This window comes from Panulirus ornatus, chromosome 42 (assembly GCF_036320965.1).
Source record: "Panulirus ornatus isolate Po-2019 chromosome 42, ASM3632096v1, whole genome shotgun sequence".
NCBI classification, from domain to species: Eukaryota; Metazoa; Arthropoda; class Malacostraca; order Decapoda; family Palinuridae; genus Panulirus; species Panulirus ornatus.
Genome location: NC_092265.1, coordinates 22,649,569 through 22,674,712, shown reverse-complemented (window position 1 = coordinate 22,674,712; position 25,144 = coordinate 22,649,569). Strand labels below are relative to the sequence as shown.

General features: G+C 39.1%; 2 protein-coding genes across 2 annotated transcripts in view; one reads left to right on the top strand and one right to left on the bottom strand.

The window, feature by feature from the left end:
• Positions 1-8,605, top strand: part of LOC139761972 (uncharacterized) — a 41,966-nt gene extending 33,361 nt beyond the window's left edge. Inside the window, exons 6-7 of the mRNA XM_071686707.1 lie at positions 608-799; positions 8,362-8,605. Of these exons, the coding sequence (XP_071542808.1) occupies positions 608-799; positions 8,362-8,427 (258 nt within the window). The 3' untranslated portion in view covers positions 8,428-8,605. The remainder of the gene's footprint in view (positions 1-607; positions 800-8,361) is intronic.
• LOC139761971 (stress-activated protein kinase JNK-like) overlaps positions 8,603-25,144 on the bottom strand; it is a 187,720-nt gene continuing 171,178 nt past the window's right edge. The window contains 3 exon segments of the mRNA XM_071686705.1: positions 8,603-13,717; positions 13,719-13,891; positions 23,163-23,287. Coding sequence (XP_071542806.1) covers positions 13,582-13,717; positions 13,719-13,891; positions 23,163-23,287 — 434 coding nt within the window. The 3' untranslated portion in view covers positions 8,603-13,581.

The following is a 25,144-nucleotide window of genomic DNA, read 5'->3' as shown; positions in this document are numbered from 1 at the left end:
GCCCTTCCTTTTCTGGTTACAAGAATGCTGCTGTCAAAGGAGGATGGTATAAAACAGGGATCAGTTTTGTTAAAGTTGGGTTTTTCTTTCATTTTCCTGAAGTTTTGAGGTCTGATGTTTTTCATGTGGGTGTGCTATGAGTTGTTCCTTGGGCTCTTTCCATTGGAGGGAAATGTAGGATTTAAAGGATGAAAAGCCGTTTCCCAACCATGGGAAAGGCTTTGTAAGCATCCATTTATTTTCTCTTCCCTTTCCTTTTTGAAAACCCTTTTCTTGACTTTACATGGAAACAGGCCAGTGGCACAGCTGCCAGTGGTCACCTAGGCCTAACCTCTCTTCTGTGCTATGATTCTATAGTTGTGGATGGGTTTTTGTTTGGATGTTGAGTCATGTGAATGGGCTTTTTTGGGGTCATAGGTTTTATGATTGTAAGTGTATGAATCTTCTTGAATACACCTCATTTGCATTAGAATACAGACTTGCATTCTTTATTGTGCTTGATCCCACCTCTGGGTTACTTTAACTTTTCTTACATATTGCAGGTGCATCACCTAGTTCAGTCAACTTTATTTTTGTATGCTGATGAAACATTAAATTTTTTTTGTAGGTCGAAAAGAAACAGTATTTTCATCCTCTAGAAGAACATCGTTACTGGTGCACCTGGTTGATGAAGATTCAAGATGGCAGTAATGAAGAAGACAACCAGGTTGAAAAAAGAGGGTACCAAATTGTTATTGAAAAAGTTAGATTAATGATTGGGTTGTCAAGCAGAAAAGATTTATGCTCATCAGAAAAATATGTAAGTATATAATTTGATACTTTTTCCTGATAGACAACTAAAATGCCAATTTTTTTTTTTATAGATGGTATACGAGGAGAAGTGGGAGGTGGAAAGATGGAGTGAAAAAGATTTTGAGTGATCAGGGCCTGAACATGCAGGAGGGTGAAAGGCGGGCAAGGAATAGAGTGAATTGGATCGATGTGGTATACCGGGGTTGACGTGCTGTCAGTGGATTGAATCAGGGCATGTGAAGCATCTGGGGTAAACCATGGAAAGTTGTGTGGGGCCTGGATTTGGAAAGGGAGCTGTGGTTTCGGGCATTATTGCATGACAGCTAGAGACTGAGTGTGAACGAATGGGGCCTTTGTTGTCTTTTCCTAGCGCTATCTCGCACACATGAGGGGGGAGGGGGATGGTATTCCATGTGTGGCGAGGTGGCGATGGGAATGAATAAAGGCAGACAGTGTGAATAGTGTGCATGGGTATATATGTATGTATCTGTGTGTGTATATATATGTGTACATTGAGATGTATAGGTATGTATATTTGCGTGTGTGGACATGTATGTATATACATGTGTATGGGGTGGGTTGGGCCATTTCTTTCGTCTGTTTCCTTGCGCTACCTTGCAAACGCGGGAGACAGTGACAAAGCATAATAAAAAAATAAAAAAAAACAATACTGAGAGATCTGTACATCTCTTTTTTTATCTACAAATCTGTGGTAATTTTTTTCATTTCCTTTGGTTGGCTCAGTTACAGGCTTTCAAATATCCGATACATATCCACAATGCATCCCACGATGTTGAAATGAAACTTAACTACACGTGCATGAGCGCATATTACTTTCTCAGTTTATACACATCTTTTGGTAGGATAGGAGGGGGAATTCGCTTTAATAATAATTACTAATATGGAATGATTAGAGAGAAAACTGTGCATAAGTGAAACCCAAAGATCCTATAACTAAAAGATGTTTAAGCCCTTGAAATTCAGCATACCTGCTGGCCTCTCTAGTACCCTCTGGTGGTTGTAGTAATCATCTATGATGTCAAAGGGGCACCTGACCAATCATAGGCTTTGTTTTTGTCACTTATTCGAAACCTTTGTCATTCAACTTATTGGGATAACTAAATTCAAGCCAGTGTACCTCCCAGCTAATCAGTATATTTTAAAATGTATTAGATGTAATTGGAATGTTGCATGCTCCCTAAGTGTATATAGTTTGTCAAAATGAACAAACTAAACATATTGAGCATAAATGAACAAACTAAACATTATGAGCATAAGCTCATAAAGTGTGTGAAAGAAGAAAGCTGAGAGTAAATGTGAATAAGAGCAAGGTTATTAGGTACAGTAGGGTTGAGGGACAAGTCAGTTGAGAGGTAATTTTGAATGGAGGAAAACTGGAGGAAGTGAAGTGTTTTAGATATCTGGCAGTAGATTTGGCAGCGGATGGAACCATGGAAGCGGAAGTGAATCATAGGGTGGGGGAGGGGGCAAAAGTTCTGGGAGCATCGAAAAACGTGTGGAAGGCAAGAACCTTATCTCGGAGAGCAAAAATGGGTATGTTTGAAGGAATAGTGGTTCCAACAGTGTTATATGGTTGCGAGGCGTGGGCTATAGATAGAGTTGTGCGGGGAGGGTGGATGTGCTGGAAATGAGATGTTTGAGGACAATATGTGGTGTGAGGTGATTTGATCAAGTAAGTAACGAAAGGGTAATAGAGATGTGTGGTAATAAAGAGAGTGTGGTTGAGAGAGCAGACGAGGGTGTTTTGAAATGGTTTGGTCACATGGAGAGAATGAGTGAGGAAAGATTGACAAAGAGGATATATGTGTCAGAGGTGGAGGGAACGAGAAGTGGGAGACCAAAGTGGAGGTGGAAAGATGGAGTGAAAAAGATTTTGAGTGATCGGGGCCTGAACATGCAGGAGGGTGAAAGGTTTGCAAGGAATAGAGTGAATTGGAATGATGTGGTATACCAGGGTCGACGTGCTATCAATGGATTGAACCAGGGCATGTGAAGCGTCTGGGGTAAACAATGGAAAGGGTGTGGGGCCTGGATGTGGAAAGGGAGCTGTGGTTTCGGTGCATTATACATGACAGCTAGAGACTGAGTGTGAATGAATGTGGCCTTTGTTGTATTTTCCTAGCGCTACATTGTGCACATGCGGGGGGAGGGGGTTGTCATTTCATGTTTGGTGGGGTGGCGACGGGAATGAATAAGGGCAGACAGTATGAATTATGTACATGTGTACATATGTATAAGTCTGTGTGTGTATATATATATATATATATATATATATATATATATATATATATATATATATATATATATATATATATATTTCTTTCTTTCTTTCTTTTAAACTATTTGCCATTTCCCGTGTTAGCGAGGTAGCGTTAAGAACAGAGGACTGGGCCTTTTTTGGAATATCCTCACCTGGCCCCCTCTGTTCCTTCTTTTAGAAAATTAAAAAAAAACGAGAGGGGAGGATTTCCAGCCCCCCGCTCCCTCCCCTTTTAGACGCCTTCTACGACACGCAGGGAATACGTGGGAAGTATTCTTTCTCCCCTATCCCCAGGGATATATATATATATATATATATATATATATATATATATATATATATATATATATATATATATATATATATCCCTGGGGATAGGGGAGAAAGAATACTTCCCACGTATTCCCTGCGTGTCGTAGAAGGCGTCTAAAAGGGGAGGGAGCGGGGGGCTGGAAATCCTCCCCTCTCAATTTTTTTCAATTTTCCAAAAGAAGGAACAGAGAAGGGGGCCAGGTGAGGATATTCCCTCAGTGGCCCAGTTCTCTGTTCTTAACGCTACCTCGCTAATGTGGGAAATGGCGAATAGTTTGAAAAAAAAAAAAAAAAAAAATATATATATATATATATATATATATATATATATATATATATATATATATATATATATATATATATATATATATATATATATTTTATTTTTTTTATTTTTTTTTTTTTGTCGCTGTCTCCCGCGTTTGCGAGGTAGCGCAAGGAAACAGACGAAAGAAGTGGCCCAACCCACCCCCATACACATGCCTTGATTCAATCCACTGACAGCACGTCAACCCCGGTATACCACATCGCTCCAATTCACTCTATTCTTTGCCCTCCTTTCACCCTCCTGCATGTTCAGGCCCCGATCACACAAAATCTTTTTCACTCCATCTTTCCAACTCCAATTTGGTCTCCCTCTTCTCCTCGTTCCCTCCACCTCCGACACATATATCCTCTTGGTCAATCTTTCCTCACTCATTCTCTCCATGTGACCAAACCATTTTAAAACACCCTCTTCTGCTCTCTCAACCACGCTCTTTTTATTTCCACACATCTCTCTTACCCTTATGTTACTTACTCGATCAAACCACCTCACACCACACATTGTCCTCAAACATCTCATTTCCAGCACATCCATCCTCCTGCGCACAACTCTATCCATAGTCCACGCCTCGCAACCATACAACATTGTTGGAACCACTATTCCTTCAAACATACCCATTTTTGCTTTCCGAGATAATGTTCTCGACTTCCACACATTCTTCAAGGCTCCCAGAATTTTCGCCCCCTCCCCCACCCTATGATCCACTTCCGCTTCCATGGTTCCATCCACTGCCAGATCCACTCCCAGATATCTAAAACACTTCACTTCCCCCAGTTTTTCTCCATTCAAACTCACCTCCCAATTGAATTGACCCTCAACCCTACTGTACCTAATAACCTTGCTCTTATTCACATTTACTCTTAACATTCTTCTTTCACACACTTTTTTTTTGCCGCTGTCTCCCGCGTTTGCGAGGTAGCGGAAGGAAACAGACGAAAGAAATGGCCCAACCCACCCCCATACACATGTATATACATACGTCCACACACGCAAATATACATACCTACACAGCTTACCATGGTTTACCCCAGACGCTTCACATGCCCTGATTCAATCCACTGACAGCACGTCAACCCCGGTATACCACATCGATCCAATTCACTCTATTCCTTGCCCTCCTTTCACCCTCCTGCATGTTCAGGCCCCGATCACACAAAATCTTTTTCACTCCATCTTTCCACCTCCAATTTGGTCTCCCACTTCTCCTTGTTCCCTCCACCTCCGACACATATATCCTCTTGGTCAATCTTTCCTCACTCATTCTCTCCATGTGCCCAAACCATTTCAAAACACCCTCTTCTGCTCTCTCAACCACGCTCTTTTTATTTCCACACATCTCTCTTACCCTTACGTTACTTACTCGATCAAACCACCTCACACCACACATTGTCCTCAAACATCTCATTTCCAGCACATCCATCCTACTGCGCACAACTCTATCCATAGCCCACGCCTCGCAACCATACAGCATTGTTGGAACCACTATTCCTTCAAACATACCCATTTTTGCTTTCCGAGATAATGTTCTCGACTTCCACACATTCTTCAAGGCTCCCAGGATTTTCGCCCCCTCCCCCACCCTATTATCCTCTTCCGCTTCCATGGCTCCATCCGCTGCCAGATCCACTCCCAGATATCTAAAACACTTTACTTCCTCCAGCCTTTCTCCATTCAAACCTACCTCCCAATTGACTTGACCCTCAACCCTACTGTACCTAATAACCTTGCTCTTATTCACATTTACTCTTAACTTTCTTCTTTCACACACTTTACCAAACTCAGTCACCAGCTTCTGCAGTTTCTCACATGAATCAGCCACCATCGCTGTATCATCAGCGAACAACAACTGACTCACTTCCCAAGCTCTCTCATCCCCAACAGACTTCATACTTGCCCCTCTTTCCAAAACTCTTGCATTCACCTCCCTAACAACCCCATCCATAAACAAATTGAACAACCATGGAGACATCACACACCCCTGCCGCAAACCTACATTCACTGAGAACCAATCACTTTCCTCTCTTCTTACACGTACACATGCCTTACATCCTCGATAAAAGCTTTTCACTGCTTCTAACAACTTGCCTCCCACACCATATATTCTTAATACCTTCCACAGAGCATCTCTATCAACTCTATCATATGCCTTCTCCAGATCCATAAATGCTACATATAAATCCATTTGCTTTGCTAAGTATTTCTCTTATACATTCTTCAAAGCAAACACCTGATCCACACATCCTCTACCACTTCTGAAACCACACTGCTCTTCCCCAATCTGATGCTCTGTACATGCCTTCACCCTCTCAATCAATACCCTCCCATATAATTTACCAGGAATACTCAACAAACTTATACCTCTGTAATTTGAGCACTCACTCTTATCCCCTTTGCCTTTGTACAATGGCACTATGCACGCATTCCGCCAATCCTCATGCACCTCACCATGAGTCATTCATACATTAAATAACCTTACCAACCAGTCAATAATACAGTCACCCCCTTTTTTAATAAATTCCACTGCAATACCATCCAAACCTGCTGCCTTGCCGGCTTTCATCTTCCGCAGAGCTCTTACTACCTCTTCTCTGTTTACCAAATCACTTTCCCCAACCCTCTCACTTTGCACACCACCTCGACCAAAACACCCTATATCTGCCACTCTATCATCAAACACATTCAACAAACCTTCAAAATACTCACTCCATCTCCTTCTCACACCACCACTACTTGTTATCACCTCCCCATTTGCGCCCTTCACTGAAGTTCCCATTTGCTCCCTTGTCTTATGCACTTTATTTACCTCCTTCCTGAACATCTTTTTATTCTCCCTAAAATTTAATGATACTCTCTCACCCCAACTCTCATTTGCCCTCTTTTTCACCTCGTGCACCTTTCTCTTGACCTCCTGTCTCTTTCTTTTATACATCTCCCACTCAATTGCATTTTTTCCCTGCAAAAATCGTCCAAATGCCTCTCTCTTCTCTTTCACTAATAATCTTACTTCTTCATCCCACCACTCACTACCCTTTCTAATCAGTATATATATATGTATACATTGAGATGTTTAGGTATGTTTATGTGCGTGTGTGAACGTGTATGTATATATATGTGTATGTGGGTGGGTTTGGCCATTCTTTCGTCTGTTTCCTTGCGCTACCTCGCTAGCGCAGGAGACAGCGACAAAGTATAATTATAATAATAATAATAATAATAATAATAAAAGCTTGAGATTGATGTTGCACTTTGACGTTTCGAACACAGTCGAATAACAGCTATCATGGCACCTTCTACTATAGGCAGTGGCAATGTTTGAAAGCTTAGGAATAACCGAATGGTGAATATACAGTGTTAAAGACAGCCAAAAACTAAACATTTTATGATTAATCGAACTACTGGAACGTTTCATACATTGCAGACAAAAGTGTAGCAGACGCAACGGTCTAGCTGATGCATGTATATCAGACGACACATCGTTTACCACAGGTTTCCATGTTGACATGGCAATATTTTGTGACATCTCAGTGACATCTTGGTATTACAGTGAGCAGAAGGCTAAACTGGGTATGACATTCCTTATGGGGCAAAGCTGAAGTTGTGCATCTTTTAATAATAGGATCTTTGGTGAAACTAAAGGAAGTTTATAAAGCAAAGGCTTATGTCACACCCTGTTAAGTGCTCTGACATTTAGGGTTATAACTAGAGTTACACCAAAATCCCTGATAGGGAAGAACCAGAGGTGAGTCAGTTGAGAATTCATCAGTTGGTCTTGCACTGTAGAATCCATATTGATTACCAGAAAGAAGGAAATGGGATTTGAAGTGCTTGAGAAAGTGAGAGGTAAGGAGTTTCAAAAACTTCAGAGACAGTTGCAGTAAGAGAAATGCGGCAATAATTGGAAGGGTTAGAGCAGTTTCTTTAGGTATGTACGGTACCAAGGCATGCTTCCAGGATGAAAAAAAGTCGGGGTTTTTAAACAGGTGAATTTTTTTCTCATAATTTTGTTTTTCGTATTATGGATAATTTCCTTAATGTGTAATATAGTTTTTAAGGTAGGAAATAGTTTGGTACCCATATTTGCACACTTTGCACCTAACTTTTTACTTTCATGTATGCCAGAGTTTGAATATTTATGTATTCCATCATACAAGCTTTTTGTCCATTCTTCACTTATGCTTTCTACTTTCATAGGAAGATATAGACAAATATTTGAATATCTTGAAATCAGTTTTACCCCAAACATATTGAGGCACATGGCTTTACAGCATTATGTAAAGACCATGATTTTCTTTTTCATTGACTTCCACAAAATAAACCTCTGACATGCTGTTAATGACTTTAGCTGTTTACATAGCAGATAATGTTAAATGGATAAAGTAACAACCAAGAGGGTAGTCATATCTGATTTAGTGCATTACTTTTTCCCTACCTTATGAAATGTGATGCCCTTGCACATGTTTTGAGTTCACTTTTGTGGGTCCCTTTTTTTCTAAGATTGTCAGCAGCATTTCTATCCTTTGTATGGAACACCAATTATCTGGATAGTATTTTGACTTGGTATTTCCTAAACACTGTAGGTAATAATTAAGGGTTTTACAACAATGATCCATTTAGATACTTTTCATTATAAATGTCACTTCAAATTTTTCAGGCTAGCAACGTGGATGGTCTTCGGTTAATTCGCACAATGTTGAATGATTTATCAGAGGAAGTATAGTTAGATGACATTATCAGAATTTGAGCAGTCAAGGATTATGAAACTAAAACCCAACTGCCACACTCTTCACCTATAAGATAATGGTAATGTGTTATTTGAATTTATGTTGAATGAAGACAAAAAATCATTTATTTTTAAGTAACTGCAGTACAGTTTTTGAAATAAAACCATAAGATAACTTGATAATTTTATTTTTGTTTGCACTACTGGGGTTGCTTTATATACAAAAGGTTATGATGATTTGTCCTGACTAAGCACAAATGTTGAGAGTTAAACAGGTGTAGCAGGTAGAACTGCATTTTCCCATGGATAGCCCAATGCCAGGGACCTCAAGTGTCTTGTATCTGGACCGGGTTAACAGATGGGTTACTGCCAGGTTCCTGGTGCCTGTCTCAGCCAGCAACAGTGAGTGAGGTACTGGACAAGTACTATTGCTCATGGCCACATATAAATGATTAATGGATGGAGGTGATTGACTTATAATTGCCACTACTCTGTCCCATAACACCATGAAACACAGTAATGTTCTCCTCTCATGTGACAAAGAATCATACCCATACAAAGCTAGGTATATCCATAGGGAAAGACAGGTCAACAGACAAACTTAACACCAATCAGTATCTTCCTCAGTAGTATGATACCAACTACGCTGTACAATGTCCACTCATACAGTAACATGCACAGCATGCACAAACATTCACATGTATCTGTCACATGTACTCATGCACACATACACACACAAAAAATCTCAGATGGACACACACACAGGTATGCATACACACACACACACACCAAAGAGCATGAGAGCTGTGGGTGGAGGTGGGTAACAAGTGGTGGCCGTTGTCAACACCTAATGGGATGATCTGGAAACACTGTATATTCCTAATTTCTACGAGAAATACACAGGGTGTTATTCATCCTGTCTTGAGCACTAAGGAAACATCATTTGAACAGGTATTGGTATGCCTGCCATCCAGTGGCCAATTCCACACCCATAGCATGAATATTTGTCTACATTTTTAAGATTTTACATACCCCTGTATGCACCCTAATAAATGCCAAAACAATTAAAAATATTCAACGTAAAAGAAGTGGTGTGTCCAACAAAGATCCAACCAACCCTGGGTGATGGAATACATACTGGGTTGTGCCTTTATATGGCACTTTTTTTTGTACAGTCACTAAACGATATTACTAGTGAGCTACTACAGCCTTGGAGAGCTAGCATACAATGTATTAATATTCTAAATGATGTATCCCAGTGCCTCAGGGCTAGCTGCACTAGCTTCTACAGGTGGGGTGGCCTCCAGACTTAGCACAAAAAAACAAATTTCTACCAGTGGCCTGCACATGAGTTTTTCCAACAAATATAACCTGGAATGTACAAAGGAAGTTGGTTTGAATCCAGTTCATTTCACCTCTCTAGAAATTATGTGCATAAAATTCATTACAAAAGCATATTGCCAGTATTTTAATATGCAGCATTTGAATTCAAACCACATCACAATGTCTACAACAGTCACATTTCTTTCAGTTAAAATTTGAAAGACTGAAAAGTCACAAACAAGTCAATCTTCCAGCACACACACTATGAATACCATCACTCATAGTAATTTACCTTATAAACAATCATGAAATTTGCACAGAATGAAAAGGATAAAAGTGGAGCGTAGCTGACTTGACAGTGAGTGATGTTATCTGGTGAGCACTGATAGATGACACATTGACCACCCTTTCCTCTATATCTTCCACAAATTGGTATTTAAGTTCATCAGAGGTATACCTCCACATATTATACAGTAATGTTAGTATCTTCAACAGAAGAAGGAAACCCAGGAGAAGCATGTGTTCCTTGTCCTCTGTTAAAGGTAAGATCATTATGTGTTTCGTATCCATATTACCACAAGTTATTTGTCAGCTATGGAATATTTTTTTTTTCTTTCTACCATTCACTGGCAATGACTTGTAATGATTGATATTTATATACTTCATATTGGTGGTTAATTCCATAACTTTTAGCAGTGATTAGTTATCTTTCAAGCTCGGGGAGGAACTTCAGATATCTTGTACCATCAGGTCCATGTGGAGTTTTATTGCACATAAGCCTTACACTGAAAAAGCTAAAGAAGACATAGTTCATCTGGTAATTCAGGTGTTTTTCTCAATTACTCAGTTTGATCTTGTTCTAACCACAGAAACAAGGGGATTTAAATCTCACAAATTCGATAATTTTCCTAATCAGACCTATAACATAATTACTAGTCAGTGTTCTAAATGTAGCCCACATAGAATCACCAGCTAGTTTTTTACTCGATACATAACTTGCCAATATGCGAGGCACATCCTAGGACCTCTTTCATTTTATGTCTATGATTGTTGACAGTGAATCTGAAATTTTTTTGTGGTTTAGAATTATTCATGAAATACAAACTAAGGAGGATTGAAAATATGAACCTCTAATACATTTCTATATTTAGATTTCTGGTTATAAAGAAAACTATTGCTAATACCAAGCATGGCTTGTACTCGAATATTTCTTGCAAGAATTCTGAAAGGGCCACCCTGCTTTCAGCATGGCAAACAAATTGTTCTATTGTTTAACAAGACCACATAGCAATGTAAATTATTTTATTTTTATGCACTACTTGTCTTAAATGAGTTATGCAAAAATGCAAGTATATGTCATAGATGGTTCATTGAAGGAAAGGTAAAGTGATTAGCTAATTACAGGATAGTACTGGTTATGTTCATCTGTTCCATCCTATGGAAGTGGTAATGGAATAAGATAGATAAGTGTTTCAGTATTTTATAATAATTGTGGATCATTAGAATAAAATTGGGGAGCAGGGATTACAATTTGAAGCATGATCTGATAAGTTTGAGTAAGACAAAACAGAAAAAGTATGATGAACCCTTAATCATAGATTTCAGTTTATGGGTTGAGTAGAAACTGCATCATTGACTTGATAAAATGGGAGTTAACAGTTATATGGAAAGTACGAGAAAAAATATTAGTAAGGTGTAATAGCTCCAATTTTGTAATCATGAGATTATTACTGTATATGTAAATAGGAACTTGCAAAACTTCATGAAAAATTCATCTCTCCCCGAGCCAGATGGTTTAATGCAATTTGAATATTAAATTTACTGTTGCTGTAGAATTTGTGTAGATCAGTATATATAGTGTTCATTGTTATAAATTCCATAACATATTCTTCCAATGCAATATCAGTCCAAAAGTAGGAAAATACACTTCAGGTAGGTACTAAACCAAATGTAAAATAATAATTAGGGTAAACCTGCACAGTGCAATCCAATAATTTATAGTGTACTATAAGCAAGATTAAGGGTACTACCAGCAAGAGACTCATGCTATATAGGACTTGTTGGACTTTTTTAAGCGTTTCCATGATGGGGTGGGGGGGACGTGTGAGGTGCTGGGACACTGGACCATAGCAAGCTGCTAGGAAGGCTCGGGAAAAATTCAAGAGGGAATCGAAACATTGGGTGGAAAAAATCAACTTGTTCTAGACTGCTTAATTCAAGGGACTTATGGTATTTTTACCACAATACATCATGAGCTCCTTTAACATCCCCTGAGGACCAGTCACTGAATCCCTTCAAGGAGTAAGGTATTCTACATTCACTGCCTAAGATTTTCATAAATTAACATCTTACAATAATATAGTTTTATACTAGGTGAAGGAGGAGGGGAACTAGCCGAGCCATCCATGTGCCTGCAAGTCAAATGTCACCTCTGCAAGCTGAGTGGTGGACGGACTTGAGCCATTCCAGTAAGAGACACAACTCCGTGCCATTCACCACAAAAAATAACCAAACTCCACTGGATATTGACAGTACTACTGCTCTAACATAATAATATGAGGTGGTAAAGGCAGCTGAAATAACAAGTGGACTGTCTTGGAGTTTTGTCCCTTACTGGCCGTTCTCATCCATCTCGAAACCGTACATGGTATGTTACTATGGTGTGGAGATAGAGACGAGAGAGACTCTGCATATTCTTGGCAGAGTTTGGGACGTCATATTCTGCCTAAATATGAAATGGTAAAATGGATGCTAAAAGACTGCAAACAATCTCAAGTCACTTTTTACCATACAATTCAATTCACAAAAACAACCAAGTTTAGTCTGTACAGGAAATACAAATTTGACACAACTGTACATTTGTAGATTGCTTGCCTATGAGACCCATGGAAGAACTGGTATGCTAAAAAGGACTAAAAAAAATTTATCACATGAATAGATCTCAAAATATTTCATTACTGTCTTGGTTCAACATAAGCCCAACACACACATCTCCTCACACAACTTTTGTGGTAAATGAGGTTTTACAATCCATTGTCAAGAAGCAACCATCACATAATCATTATTTGATATGCCTTGCTCTTATTTTCTCCTTGGCAGCCACAAGCAAAGCTTTCTAAATGAAAGCTCTTGAAACACTTTTCACTGTATATTTTCTGCAAATTTCTTATGAAATATTGAACAACCATAAAATTTGGGGAAAATACTGACAAGCTTAGCAAGACTGATGACTTCTTGCAGTAGTTCATTTGGTACAGGGGACTCATTGTATTGCATTTTGCAAACTAATCTTAGTTTTAAGTATGGTAACACTGAGATACACAGGTTCTCTCTGATGTTGATGAGACTTTAAGCAGAAAATATCTACAGCTTACAGTACCTAAATTGCATATTTTTGTCTATATCATCATGGTCTGAACGATGTTTTCAAACTTCTGATGCATGCGCTCACGCACTCGCTCTGACACAACACAAAATGGACACAGAAGATGGTGTGGACTACACAGAATGATGTGCCTCAGCCAAGAAGCACAAGAGGGATATCAGAGATGTCATAACTGCACATGAATTTCAGCTACTGTACAGTTGCTTGTAGTATAAACCTGCAATGCCCAGTCATATCACTAGTCACAAGAATGTGACAGTTTCTCCTAAAAAAATGATGCACACAGCTGTAAACTGACATCAGTCTAACAGCAAACTACTGAGAAACACTGGCCCATACATCCAGTTCCAACAAGAGAAAATGCAACCAATTTCCATTCTCATGTAACAAGTTCATTTTCATACTACATCCTTTTGATGGGTACCAGTCACCTCCCAGCAGCATTAGTATGTGGTGTGCAAAGGAGAGAGCTGGGAGGGCAAGCATGGGGCGGAGGGACTGCTAAGAAGGTTGAGGGCAGCCCTATCTGTGGTTGGGTCTATGTTGGTCTTGGTCCCCATCAGCAGTCGCATTGGTGGCAGCAGGTGGGGCATGAGCATGTGTAGGAGCTGCTCCACGTGCCCCTGGCCCAGCACCCCCAGGGGAATTGTAAACCAATTCATAGTCCATTACCTCCTTGTAGATTAGCTCCTTCCACTGATCAACTGTGTGTTCACGGTCATCTACACTGTGATCATATGGACCTGGCGCAGGCTGAGGAAATAATATAGTAAATAGTTATGAAGTGGATATAATTTGGTTCACATTCATACATTCGAGTTAAATAAGTATCCAATAAAGAATGTGCATGAGATGCTAAGATGAATGAGGTGAAGAAAAGATGTGGAGAAAAATTATGACTTGAGTCATACCTACCTCCAGTGGTACATCCACTCATAGATTCGGGTCTGAACATTTGTGTTTGTTTGGAAGTTTGACATTAACTCTTTCCAGCACAAGCTACTTTGAAGGTAATGTGATTCCATTCAATTGTACATTAATATAAAAATTTACACAAAAATGGTTTGGCAACGATATTATATCTACTTTCCACTTATTTCTGATGCCTTCACTTCAGCAGCATATTTGGCTTCTGATTGTTTTTCTAGTACAATGTGTGCCTCACTTCTACAGCATGCATTAGGAAATCGTACTTTGGTGCCATTTACTTTAAATTTTCTCTTTCAACTTTTATTACTGGTCACTTAATTCCACTAGGTACTATTTAATCAACTACCCCATCTCCTGCCATAAACCTGTACTGTATTACTACCCACTTGCACTGGTCCTCTATGCAGGAAACTTCCAATGTAATCCGCTAAGAATGGCTGAATTATTTCCATTAAGGGAAAATGGAATACAGCTAGTTAGAACTTGAAAAGCAATATACATTCCTGCAAAGGGGCTTGTTTAGTAAATTTTCATTCAATTGAACCCACTTTTCCCACATTAAAAGACATGATGTGTTTTAGGATGAGCTTGTGACCCAAAAACCCACATTGTAAACAGGGTTGTGCTTCTAGCCAAAGAATTTCAACCCAAAAACAAAACGTAACAAGCATAAACTTTACAGACACTAAATATAGGTTAGGGGTCCAGCCCAAACAATTTGAACCCCAAAATATAACAATATGAACACCAAAATAAAACAAAACTACAATTGCTTGGCACTATTTACCCCCCCTGCGCGCTATATACTCAGTTGACATACCTAAGCTTGCAGATTTCATTAACTTTTCCACTATATTCCTATCCATGCAGAACCTTCAGTTTTGTCTTCAATGTGATGGTCTTCCTCGTTATCCTTGGAAGATGTGAATGTAGGAGCTCCTGTGCCAGGTAAGTTCCTTTAACTTTGAGTAGCACTCACTGCAGTCGTAGTTAATTTCTTTTGAACTCATTGCTGTTGAGGTTTGTTGTTAAAATAAGGAGAAACAAAAGAGAGCACAAGCTACGACATTCCATTTGGATGCAAAAATCTAACTTGTCACCAAATTTGTCTTAATGCTCATTGCTTGGCTGGGTTGTCCTGCCACTAGGTTCAATCAGAAATACTGCTTGCTGAATTGAATGGATGCTTATTCAGTGTGATTTCATACATAAAGCTTGTTAAACTAAACTCTCAACGAGCTGATGCCTGCTAGGCAACACTCGTGCAATGGGACTATAAGCCTTATCCTTTTCTTGTTTTCAACTTTTTTTGCCTCTAATCTTCTTTACTGTTATTATTTGACTTCGCTTCTACTTGAATCTTCTGATCAAATTCTTGTAAATATATCCTCTCTTTCAATATCCCCTCCTCCCATTCCACACCTCTAATTATCAACTCCGGCTTTTCCAGGAGATTTATTGAATTAATTTGCAAATACTTTACTGAAAATTGAGGGATAACTATTAATTCTCTTTACAAGATGCTTCTGTGCTTAATGCATAATAGCAATTGTTGCTGGGGGTATAGAGATGTAAGTCCCTTTCTTCTTATAAGCTTCTTATGGTTTGATCACTTCTTCAAAATCCATACAGAACAGGGAATGGGCATCTCAAATATAGAAACATCCTTCTGGCTCTCACTCATCCTTTATTTCTGGTATGAATCATCGTAGTTCTAATATTCATTGGACGATTTTTGCAGGGAAAAAATGCAATTGAGTGGGAGAAGTATAAAAGAAAGAGACAGGAGGTCAAGAGAAAGGTGCAAGAGGTGAAAAAAAGGGCAAATGAGAGTTGGGGTGAGAGACTATCAGTAAATTTTAGGGAGAATAAAAAGATGTTCTGGAAGGAGGTAAATAGGGTGCGTAAGACAAGGGAGCAAATGGGAACTTCAGTGAAGGGCGTAAATGGGGAGGTGATAACAAGTAGCGGTGATGTGAGAAGGAGATGGAATGAGTATTTTGAAGGTTTGTTGAATGTGTCTGATGACAGAGTGGCAGATATAGGGTGTTTTGGTCGAGGTGGTGTACAAAGTGAGAGGGTTAGGGAAAATGATTTGGTAAACAGAGAAGAGGTAGTAAAAGCTTTGCGGAAGATGAAAGCCGGCAAGGCAGCAGGTTTGGATGGTATTGCAGTGGAATTTATTAAGAAAGGGGGTGACTGTATTGTTGACTGGTTGGTAAGGTTATTTAATGTATGTATGACTCATGGTGAGGTGCCTGAGGATTGGCGGAATGCGTGCATAGTGCCATTGTACAAAGGCAAAGGGGAAAAGAGTGAGTGCTCAAATTACAGAGGTATAAGTTTGTTGAGTATTCCTGGTAAATTATATGGGAGGGTATTGATTGAGAGGGTGAAGGCATGTACAGAGCATCAGATTGGGGAAGAGCAGTGCGGTTTCAGAAGTGGTAGAGGATGTGTGGATCAGGTGTTTGCTTTGAAGAATGTATGTGAGAAGTACTTAGAAAAGCAAATGGATTTGTATGTAGCATTTATGGATCTGGAGAAGGCATATGATAGAGTTGATAGAGATGCTCTGTGGAAGGTATTAAGAATATATGGGGTGGGAGGCAAGTTGTTAGAAGCAGTGAAAAGTTTTTATCGAGGATGTAAGGCATGTGTACGTGTAGGAAGAGAGGAAAGTGATTGGTTCTCAGTGAATGTAGGTTTGCGGCAGGGGTGTGTGATGTCTCCATGGTTGTTTAATTTGTTTATGGATGGGGTTGTAAAGGAGGTAAATGCAAGAGTCCTGGAAAGAGGGGCAAGTATGAAGTCTGTTGGGGATGAGAGAGCTTGGGAAGTGAGTCAATTGTTGTTCGCTGATGATACAGCGCTGGTGGCTGATTCATGTGAGAAACTGCAGAAGCTGGTGACTGAGTTTGGTAAAGTGTGTGGAAGAAGAAAGTTGAGAGTAAATGTGAATAAGAGCAAGGTTATTAGGTACAGTAGGGGTGAGGGTCAAGTCAATTGGGAGGTGAGTTTGAATGGAGAAAAACTGGAGGAAGTGAAGTGTTTTAGATATCTGGGAGTGGATCTGTCAGCGGATGGAACCATGGAAGCGGAAGTGGATCATAGGGTGGGGGAGGGGGCGAAAATTTTGGGAGCCTTGAAAAATGTGTGGAAGTCGAGAACATTATCTCGGAAAGCAAAAATGGGTATGTTTGAGGGAATAGTGGTTCCAACAATGCTGTATGGTTGCGAGGCGTGGGCTATGGATAGAGATGTGCGCAGGAGGATGGATGTGCTGGAAATGAGATGTTTGAGGACAATGTGTGGTGTGAGGTGGTTTGATCGAGTAAGTAACGTAAGGGTAAGAGAGATGTGTGGAAATAAAAAGAGCGTGGTCGAGAGAGCAGAAGAGGGTGTTTTGAAATGGTTTGGGCACATGGAGAGAATGAGTGAGGAGAGATTGACCAAGAGGATATATGTGTCGGAGGTGGAGGGAACGAGGAGAAGAGGGAGACCAAATTGGAGGTGGAAAGATGGAGTGAAAAAGATTTTGTGTGATCGGGGCCTGAACATGCAGGAGGGTGAAAGGAGGGCAAGAAATAGAGTGAATTGGAGTCATGTGGTATACAGGGGTTGACGTGCTGTCAGTGGATTGAAGCAAGGCATGTGAAGCGTCTGGGGTAAACCATGGAAAGCTGTGTAGGTATGTATATTTGCGTGTGTGGACGTGTGTATGTACATGTGTATGGGGGGGGGGGGGGAACAAAGACTTGCACAGAACTTCCCTGTAACAGGCCCTAACAACATGTGAATCTTACCACACACAATATTTCTGTCCAACAGCAAACTAATCACTTTCAGATATCTTCAAACACCTCTAGTTCAAAAAAAAAAAAAAAAAAAAAATCCCAAGCATCCTCTAAAGCACCCAACTCCCCCTCCACCTACTGCCCTATAACACTACTGACTCTAGTTTCCAAACTTCTTTCAACACTGATCCACAACAGAATCAAACAAAATATCCCATTTCCACCCTTACAGAATAGCTTTAGACATAATCATTCCACTACAACACAGCACACACTTCATGGAAAACATCCTTGATGGCTGAGATCAACCATAATCCCCCTCCTGTACTGTATTAGTTATCAAAAATGCACTCAATACTTTCCCCTGGCATATCTGGTTGCAAATCTAGTTACTCACAAAGGCATCACCTTCAAAACCCTTAAGCTCCTTAAGAGAGTTCCTGGGATGCAGTTCTTCCTTTAACTCCTCTATCTGCATACATGACCTTCCCTCACCCTCTTGCAGACCAGAGTTTAAGTAGATATATGACATTACAGTCACATAACACACTGACACTATTTATGCAACAACAAACATGCAACAATTATGTCATAATTAAAATACTGGCTAACCCAAAACAGAATGTCTGCTTCATCAGAGAAATCTAATGCCCTCTTAACCTCGACCAGACATGAATCCAAAAAGCAGGCTCTTATCATTAGTCGGAATGGATAATTACTCCAGCGTAACAAAACTCCATTAGACACACGTGATATTTGTTTCCCTCACCACAAAAGCCATACCCTATGAACACGTACTGTTATTAGATTTGGACACAAAAAAGAATCCTTTACAAATCCTCTACAAATGAACTGCGTGCTCCACCCTAAATTTTGTCTCACCTGCCTGGCCGTCCACCCTATCAAAAGCAAATAAAACTGAACAGTCATTTGTTGCCAAGCAATTGCAAACATTCAACACCTACATAATGAAAAAAGAAATAATTCCAATAAAATCTTACCTTAATATTCTGGACACTCATTTCTTTGCAACTGCAATGGACCTCTCCAATCCTATCCAATAATCCCCAAAGTTTTTCTACTTTTAACCAAAACATCACTCCTTCCAAGAAAAATGCATCTTCACTACACCCTCGATGAACCTAAATTCACTTTAACCTAAAAAAAATGCAGGTTTATTTCACCTGCAACAAGTGCATCTTCAATTCAACTTCAATATGTGCACTTTCATTTCACACCAGTGGCCTTTGAACCAAGGTCAGGGTGCTGATTGCTGGGAATAAAAATGAAAACATGAAACTGAGCAAATACATGTTCATTCCCCTCTGGAGAGAGACAGTAAGAAAACTGATAAAGTGAAGAAGAGAAATTTATAAATGGTTAACTGCCATACAAAGGATGGACAATAAAATAAAGAACCTTACATGGACATGTAGAAAAACTGGATGTGAGAACTATAACAAAAGTTCACATGAGTGAAATGAGTGGAAGAAAGCAAAGAGAAAGACCATGGCAAAGGGAAAAATGATAAACAGGATATGTGTACACAATGGGAGCTCATGTGAAAAGTACATGGGAAATAGCGATAACTAGTGAGCTGCAACAAGATTCTATTTGAATTGAAGTAACATGGACCAAGAAGCAATGCATCAGATACAGACTGATAGATAAAAGTGTAAATTACCATCGTCTAATAGTGCATGAGGATTAATCTATTGCATATTTGAACTTTCCCTGTTTGTCCCTCTGGTAATCATATTTTTGTCAGTCTGTAACTAACAAACAAATTAAGAGAATTCCTAAGCTACCCCATCACCTAACATCCTCCTCATGTAGTTCTCTTACAAACTATTTATTGTTAGTTGGTGATGTAGAAATCTCAGGACAATTAATGCTACAGTCACACTAAATAGTACAATGATAACAATTCTGGAGAGGTTCACATTTTATTCTATCCGGAAGCATTAACTGTAATTGCTTCCCAAACCATAATCCCTATTTTCCCACCTAAGGTGCCACAGTGACCCTAGTTGCTAGTGTTGCCACTTGCCAAGCTTCTGTCGGTAGTAGGTGGTAGACAGTCACCAACCAGGGAGGTATATTACCAGTACCACTGTGTTCTTCCAGATAGACTACGATTTTATCTCTAATGATTGACTCCATAAGTTTACATATAATTGATATGAGGCTCATAGGATGGTAATTAACATAATTCACAGCCTCCCTTTTTGTGTATAGGAGTGATTATTGCTAGTTTTCCGGCTGGTGTGTGCTGGAGGGTGGGGAGAGAACTTTTGCTTTGCTTTCCATTCTTCTGCTTACAAAGGGCTTTTTCTTTGTATCTATGTAACTATGGGTACTGGGAGGGTTAGGAATGGCTGCACAGTGAGCCAGCACTTAAGTAGCAGTCAAATGATACCCCTTTGGCCCAGGTAGCTATCTTTTCTTTCTCACCCAAATACTGGCAACTGGCTTTCTACCCACAAACATAACATGCGTAACATCTAACAGCAAGTAACTTACAAAACTTGTTCCTTGTGAGTGATGAATACAAACCCAGCTTTTTAGCAAAATTTCACTGTAACTGCTGTCTGTGCCTGAGACAGAGAATACCAATAGGTAGGATCTGGCTAAATTTACACATGAATAAGTTTGTTTACCCTGTGAGTTGGTTTATTACAGGAAAGCCCAAGATATGCATACGCCCTTTCATTTTGCATGTACCATACTGACTGCCACTAATGAGGATATGTAGTTTTTGGGGGCTATGGGTGTTGTTGAAAAGATGTTTAAGCTCTCTACAGTAGTTACATATTCAAGAAGGTACTGGCCTCAGCTCAGTGGTGTTGGTAATATATCTTCATTTCTGACATGAAACTCTCTACAGTAGCAACATAGTTAAGAGGGTACAGGCCTCAATACCCTACAGGACACATAACCTACCAAAGTAATTAATGTGACATTAATCTTAAACAGCCTAGTCAGTGTGGTTTATACGAGCATTACATTACCATATTGGTTTGATACGAGAATCAGCTGGTATCTTTCTTGGTCCATCAGTAATGACCAAATCAAAAAATTTCAACCTAAGGGTAACAACCCCTTGAGAATAACTGCATTTTTGGATAATGGACTTATAAGATTTATGATACGCAAGGTATGTGAAGACAGTAGACAAATCCAAAATGTAACATAATTCAACAAAAAACTTCAAAGATTTTCAATGAGAAATGTACTGAAATGGTTTAATAAGTCAGCTGTGCCTCCTTTTGTTTCAGCTCTAGTTAAATTTTTCCCTCATTTATTTAGTATTGTGGTTTATGCGTCTATTTTTTTCATATTTGTTAACCATTTCCAATGATAGCAAGGTAGCATCAGGAATATATGAAAAAATGACATAATTACAACAGATCCAATCTGTAGCTGTTATGTGTAATGTAACAAAATCAGAGCTCCCTCTACCCATAACTAGGCCACATAGACCTTTCCATGGTTCCCCCGGAATGCTTCAAATGCCCTGGATCAGCCCACTGACAGCATATCAACCATTCAATTCGCACTTTCTCATGCATGTTTCGCATCTTCCAGTATGTTCAGGTCCCAAACACTCAAAGTTTCTTTCAATTCATCCTTCCATCTCCTCCTCAGTTCCCCCTTTTCCAAGTTCCTCTACTTCCATAATGTATACTCTCTTAATCATCCTTTCCATATATCTAAACCCTTTAATCACACCTTTTTCAACTTTTAGCACCACATTCTCTATCTTAAGTTTCTCATTAGATTAACCTCCACACACAAGATAATGTTTTCAAGCATTTTATTTGCAACACACACTCTCTCCCTTACTTACTTTTTTATGGAGCTTATGCAATGCATCCATAAAAAATGTTTGAACTACTATACCATCAAACATACCCATCCTTGCCCTCACAGACAGGGACCTCTCTTTTGTCACACCCCTCAATCTGCCTATCTTAGCCCCTCACTCATCTTATGGATCACTTCAGCTTCCAAGGTTCCACTCATTGCTATATCTACTTGTGGTTACACTGTGAGTGAAGAGTCACCTTTGGCAAGGCTGTATCACTGTCAGTTGGTGAAAAAATACAGTTTTGTCAAAGAACTTGCTTTAAAAGAGTCCATCCTGTCCCTGCTACTGAGTGAAGCACAGTCTTGAAGCTGCTGGAGTCCCTGGATAAGTGGTCCTGGGGTTGTACAATAATAATAACAGTAATGATACTAGTGACAGACAAAATGTACAATCTTCTGTATAACTCTCTGTATAACCCACATGAACACTGAACATGTTAAAGCCCCCAGCCTCTTTTCCTAGGATTACAAGTAGTAAGAGCATGAAGATGACCCTCATCTTGGAGGAGAAAGTGAAAATCCTTAATACATTTAACACTGGAACTGGAGCTTCTATGATCAGATGATGTTTGAGGAGTCCAGAGGGCCTGGGATGTTTTTCCTGACTATGTACATATCATATATATGTTTAAGATTGGCAAGGGATATTTCAGTGGGTAAGTAAATTTTAAACAATATTTGGTGTGTTATTTTAGTTTCTGGTCTGTCATTGGTAATTATGTATTTATATTGAAAAACAATTGAACAAAAACCTTTGAAACTGAGAATCACAAGATTTCTCAGTCTCTTTATCAGAAATATTTGTGACATTGGTGCATCCACAATATATCACAACTGGAAAACAACCTCAAAGTTAAAATGCTGCAAAAAAAACTAGAACCCAAGTGATGGGTCATGAGATATGGTTATCATGGCTTACAAATCATGACTAAGATCGTTATTTCCTTACACTCTGTTACTCAGTGGTCCTTCCTTTGTAAGGTTGGGATGTGTCTGACAATACTGGGAATCGTGACTGAATCTTGGCATATTGCAGTACCTGCTTCAAAGATGGGTATGGCATCATTTGTGAGGAGTAGGGATATTGATTTTGAGTAAAGCTTTCTTTGCATCACTCTAGGCCACATCATAGTTATTTAATTAATGTGACTGGGACATCGAGTCTATCTCACCAACTAATATTAAAAGGATTTTTTTTTTTTTTTTGAAGAACTACATAATAAGAAATGTAAGTGATGGTTCAGACTTACAAAAGCCCAAACCTGAAATTTCATTATTTCTTTCACATGGAAATAAATTTATACCTTAAAAGAGAAAACCAAAATTCAACTGAAAGGCTCTAGCTATAGAATGCTATAGTGATAAGTGTGAGGAATATTGGTCAAGTTCATAATTCTTAAAGATATTTGCAAAAATTGAATACTTACAGCATTAACTTCAGCTTCGTCATACCATACATTAATATACGGGTGCATTAGTGCTTCATCCACACTTATCCTCCTTTCTGGGTCAATAACTAACATCCTCGATAATAGGTCTCTTGCTTGACTCGCTGAAAAAATTCAATGAGAGTCAAATACACATACGATTTCACTTGCAGCACAATGCTCACACTGTGTAGTTTATGTCACTATAAATTCACAGAAACCTCATTACAAAAAATATTAGCTCTCTAATGTTAAATACAATTAACCATCTGAATATTAATCAAACTATTTCATATAATCAATCATAAGGGCCACACCAGAACAATTATAATATCATGTTAATATAGTTTAGGAAAGCTTCTACAGGCAAATGTCTACTATCAAAATATCTTCTTTCTGATGCCTATATGGATAATCTAATATTTGCAGACAGCAGGTCATCAACCCCACCCAGCACATTCACCACTAACTTGTAAATCTGTGCAGTATATAACAAATGTTTTAACTTGTTTCACATTGAACTTTATGTAAAGAACAGTATTATCAAAATTCTGCTGTGATGTGATCATTTAGTTCATCACTATCTTTGCCTAGAGTGACAAGGTAACCTTCAAGATTACCTTGGTGAAAAGTTGAAAATTCTACACCAGATACTAGTGAAAATTCATACAGATGTTTCCCAGCGTTTAAAGGACTGGATGGCAATAAGGCCCAAAATTATGGTTTGAATTTTAACCTGGCATATAACCTCAAAATCCTACCTTTGACAATGGAACTTAACACAATGTCTTGATATTTTCCATACATTATCTTATTTCTCCCCCAATAATCATACTGGCCTTCAGGTGACATGTGTTCAGTGCAATGCCCTTTCTCATTTTTCAGTCACTATCCTTTCAAAGCTTAACTATTTCATCCAGGTTTGGGATGTACTATTCTAGGTTTTTTGGGAAAATTGTCCCCTATAAATTAAATTATTCTGAAAAAAATGTCCAAAACCCAGAATTATGTCATCTTTTCTCTCTCTTTCTTGTTACCCTGGCATTTCCCAGATACTGACAGAATTAAAAAGTATCTGGATTCTGAAGGCTCCAGCACTTGTAGTGTCTAGGTATGCAAGGATACAATGTGTGCACTTGTGTATCCTGTCTTTGCATACCTACCTGCAATTACCCATGACAATATTTTACCAAAAAGACATGGCTAGTGTACAGCACTCACCACTCCTCTTCCTTGAATGATACTGTTTCTGTCTGCTGTGATCATTCCACAACTGTTACTGTAATGCTGGGTTCAAATGGAACTGACTTTAACCATAAATAAAAGTTTCTCTGATATGTTTTTGTAGTTGTTATATGTATGTATGTATCTCATTCCCTTTGCATCCCCTTCCATACCACATCTCTTACACACCCCTTCATTTTTCTCTTCATTCCATTTAGTCACATCACATGCTCTTCTTAAATAGCTCATTTCGTATGCCTGGATTCTTGACCTCTGTGACTCCTTCCATGTCCATGTTTCAGCAGCATAGGTCAGGGTTGGGAGGACTATGCTGTCCCTTAATCCTCTCTTCACTTCCATACTTACACCTCTACCCTTCATTATTTTATTAAGGGATCTAATGACTCTTCTACCCTACCCTGTATTGCTCTTTCTCTTATCTCTCCTTCTATATCACCAAACTTGCCCAAGGCAGCTCCTAAGTCCTTAAATTTTCTCACTTCTTTCAGCCTTTCTCCCCGATATCCAAAGCACAATCAAGTGCACTTTCTTCTTTCACTCCATATGGTTTTACAAATACAATTACTTTACTTTTACTTGCATTTACCTTCAATTGCCTATGCTTACACACATCATAAAACACACTAAAAACCTTCTGCAACTCCACTCTCAGCAAACAACAAAGTAACATCTGCAGGCAGGCTTGCCACTATCCACCATATCTCGCTGCCATACTATAGCATCAGTTTCAGGATTGA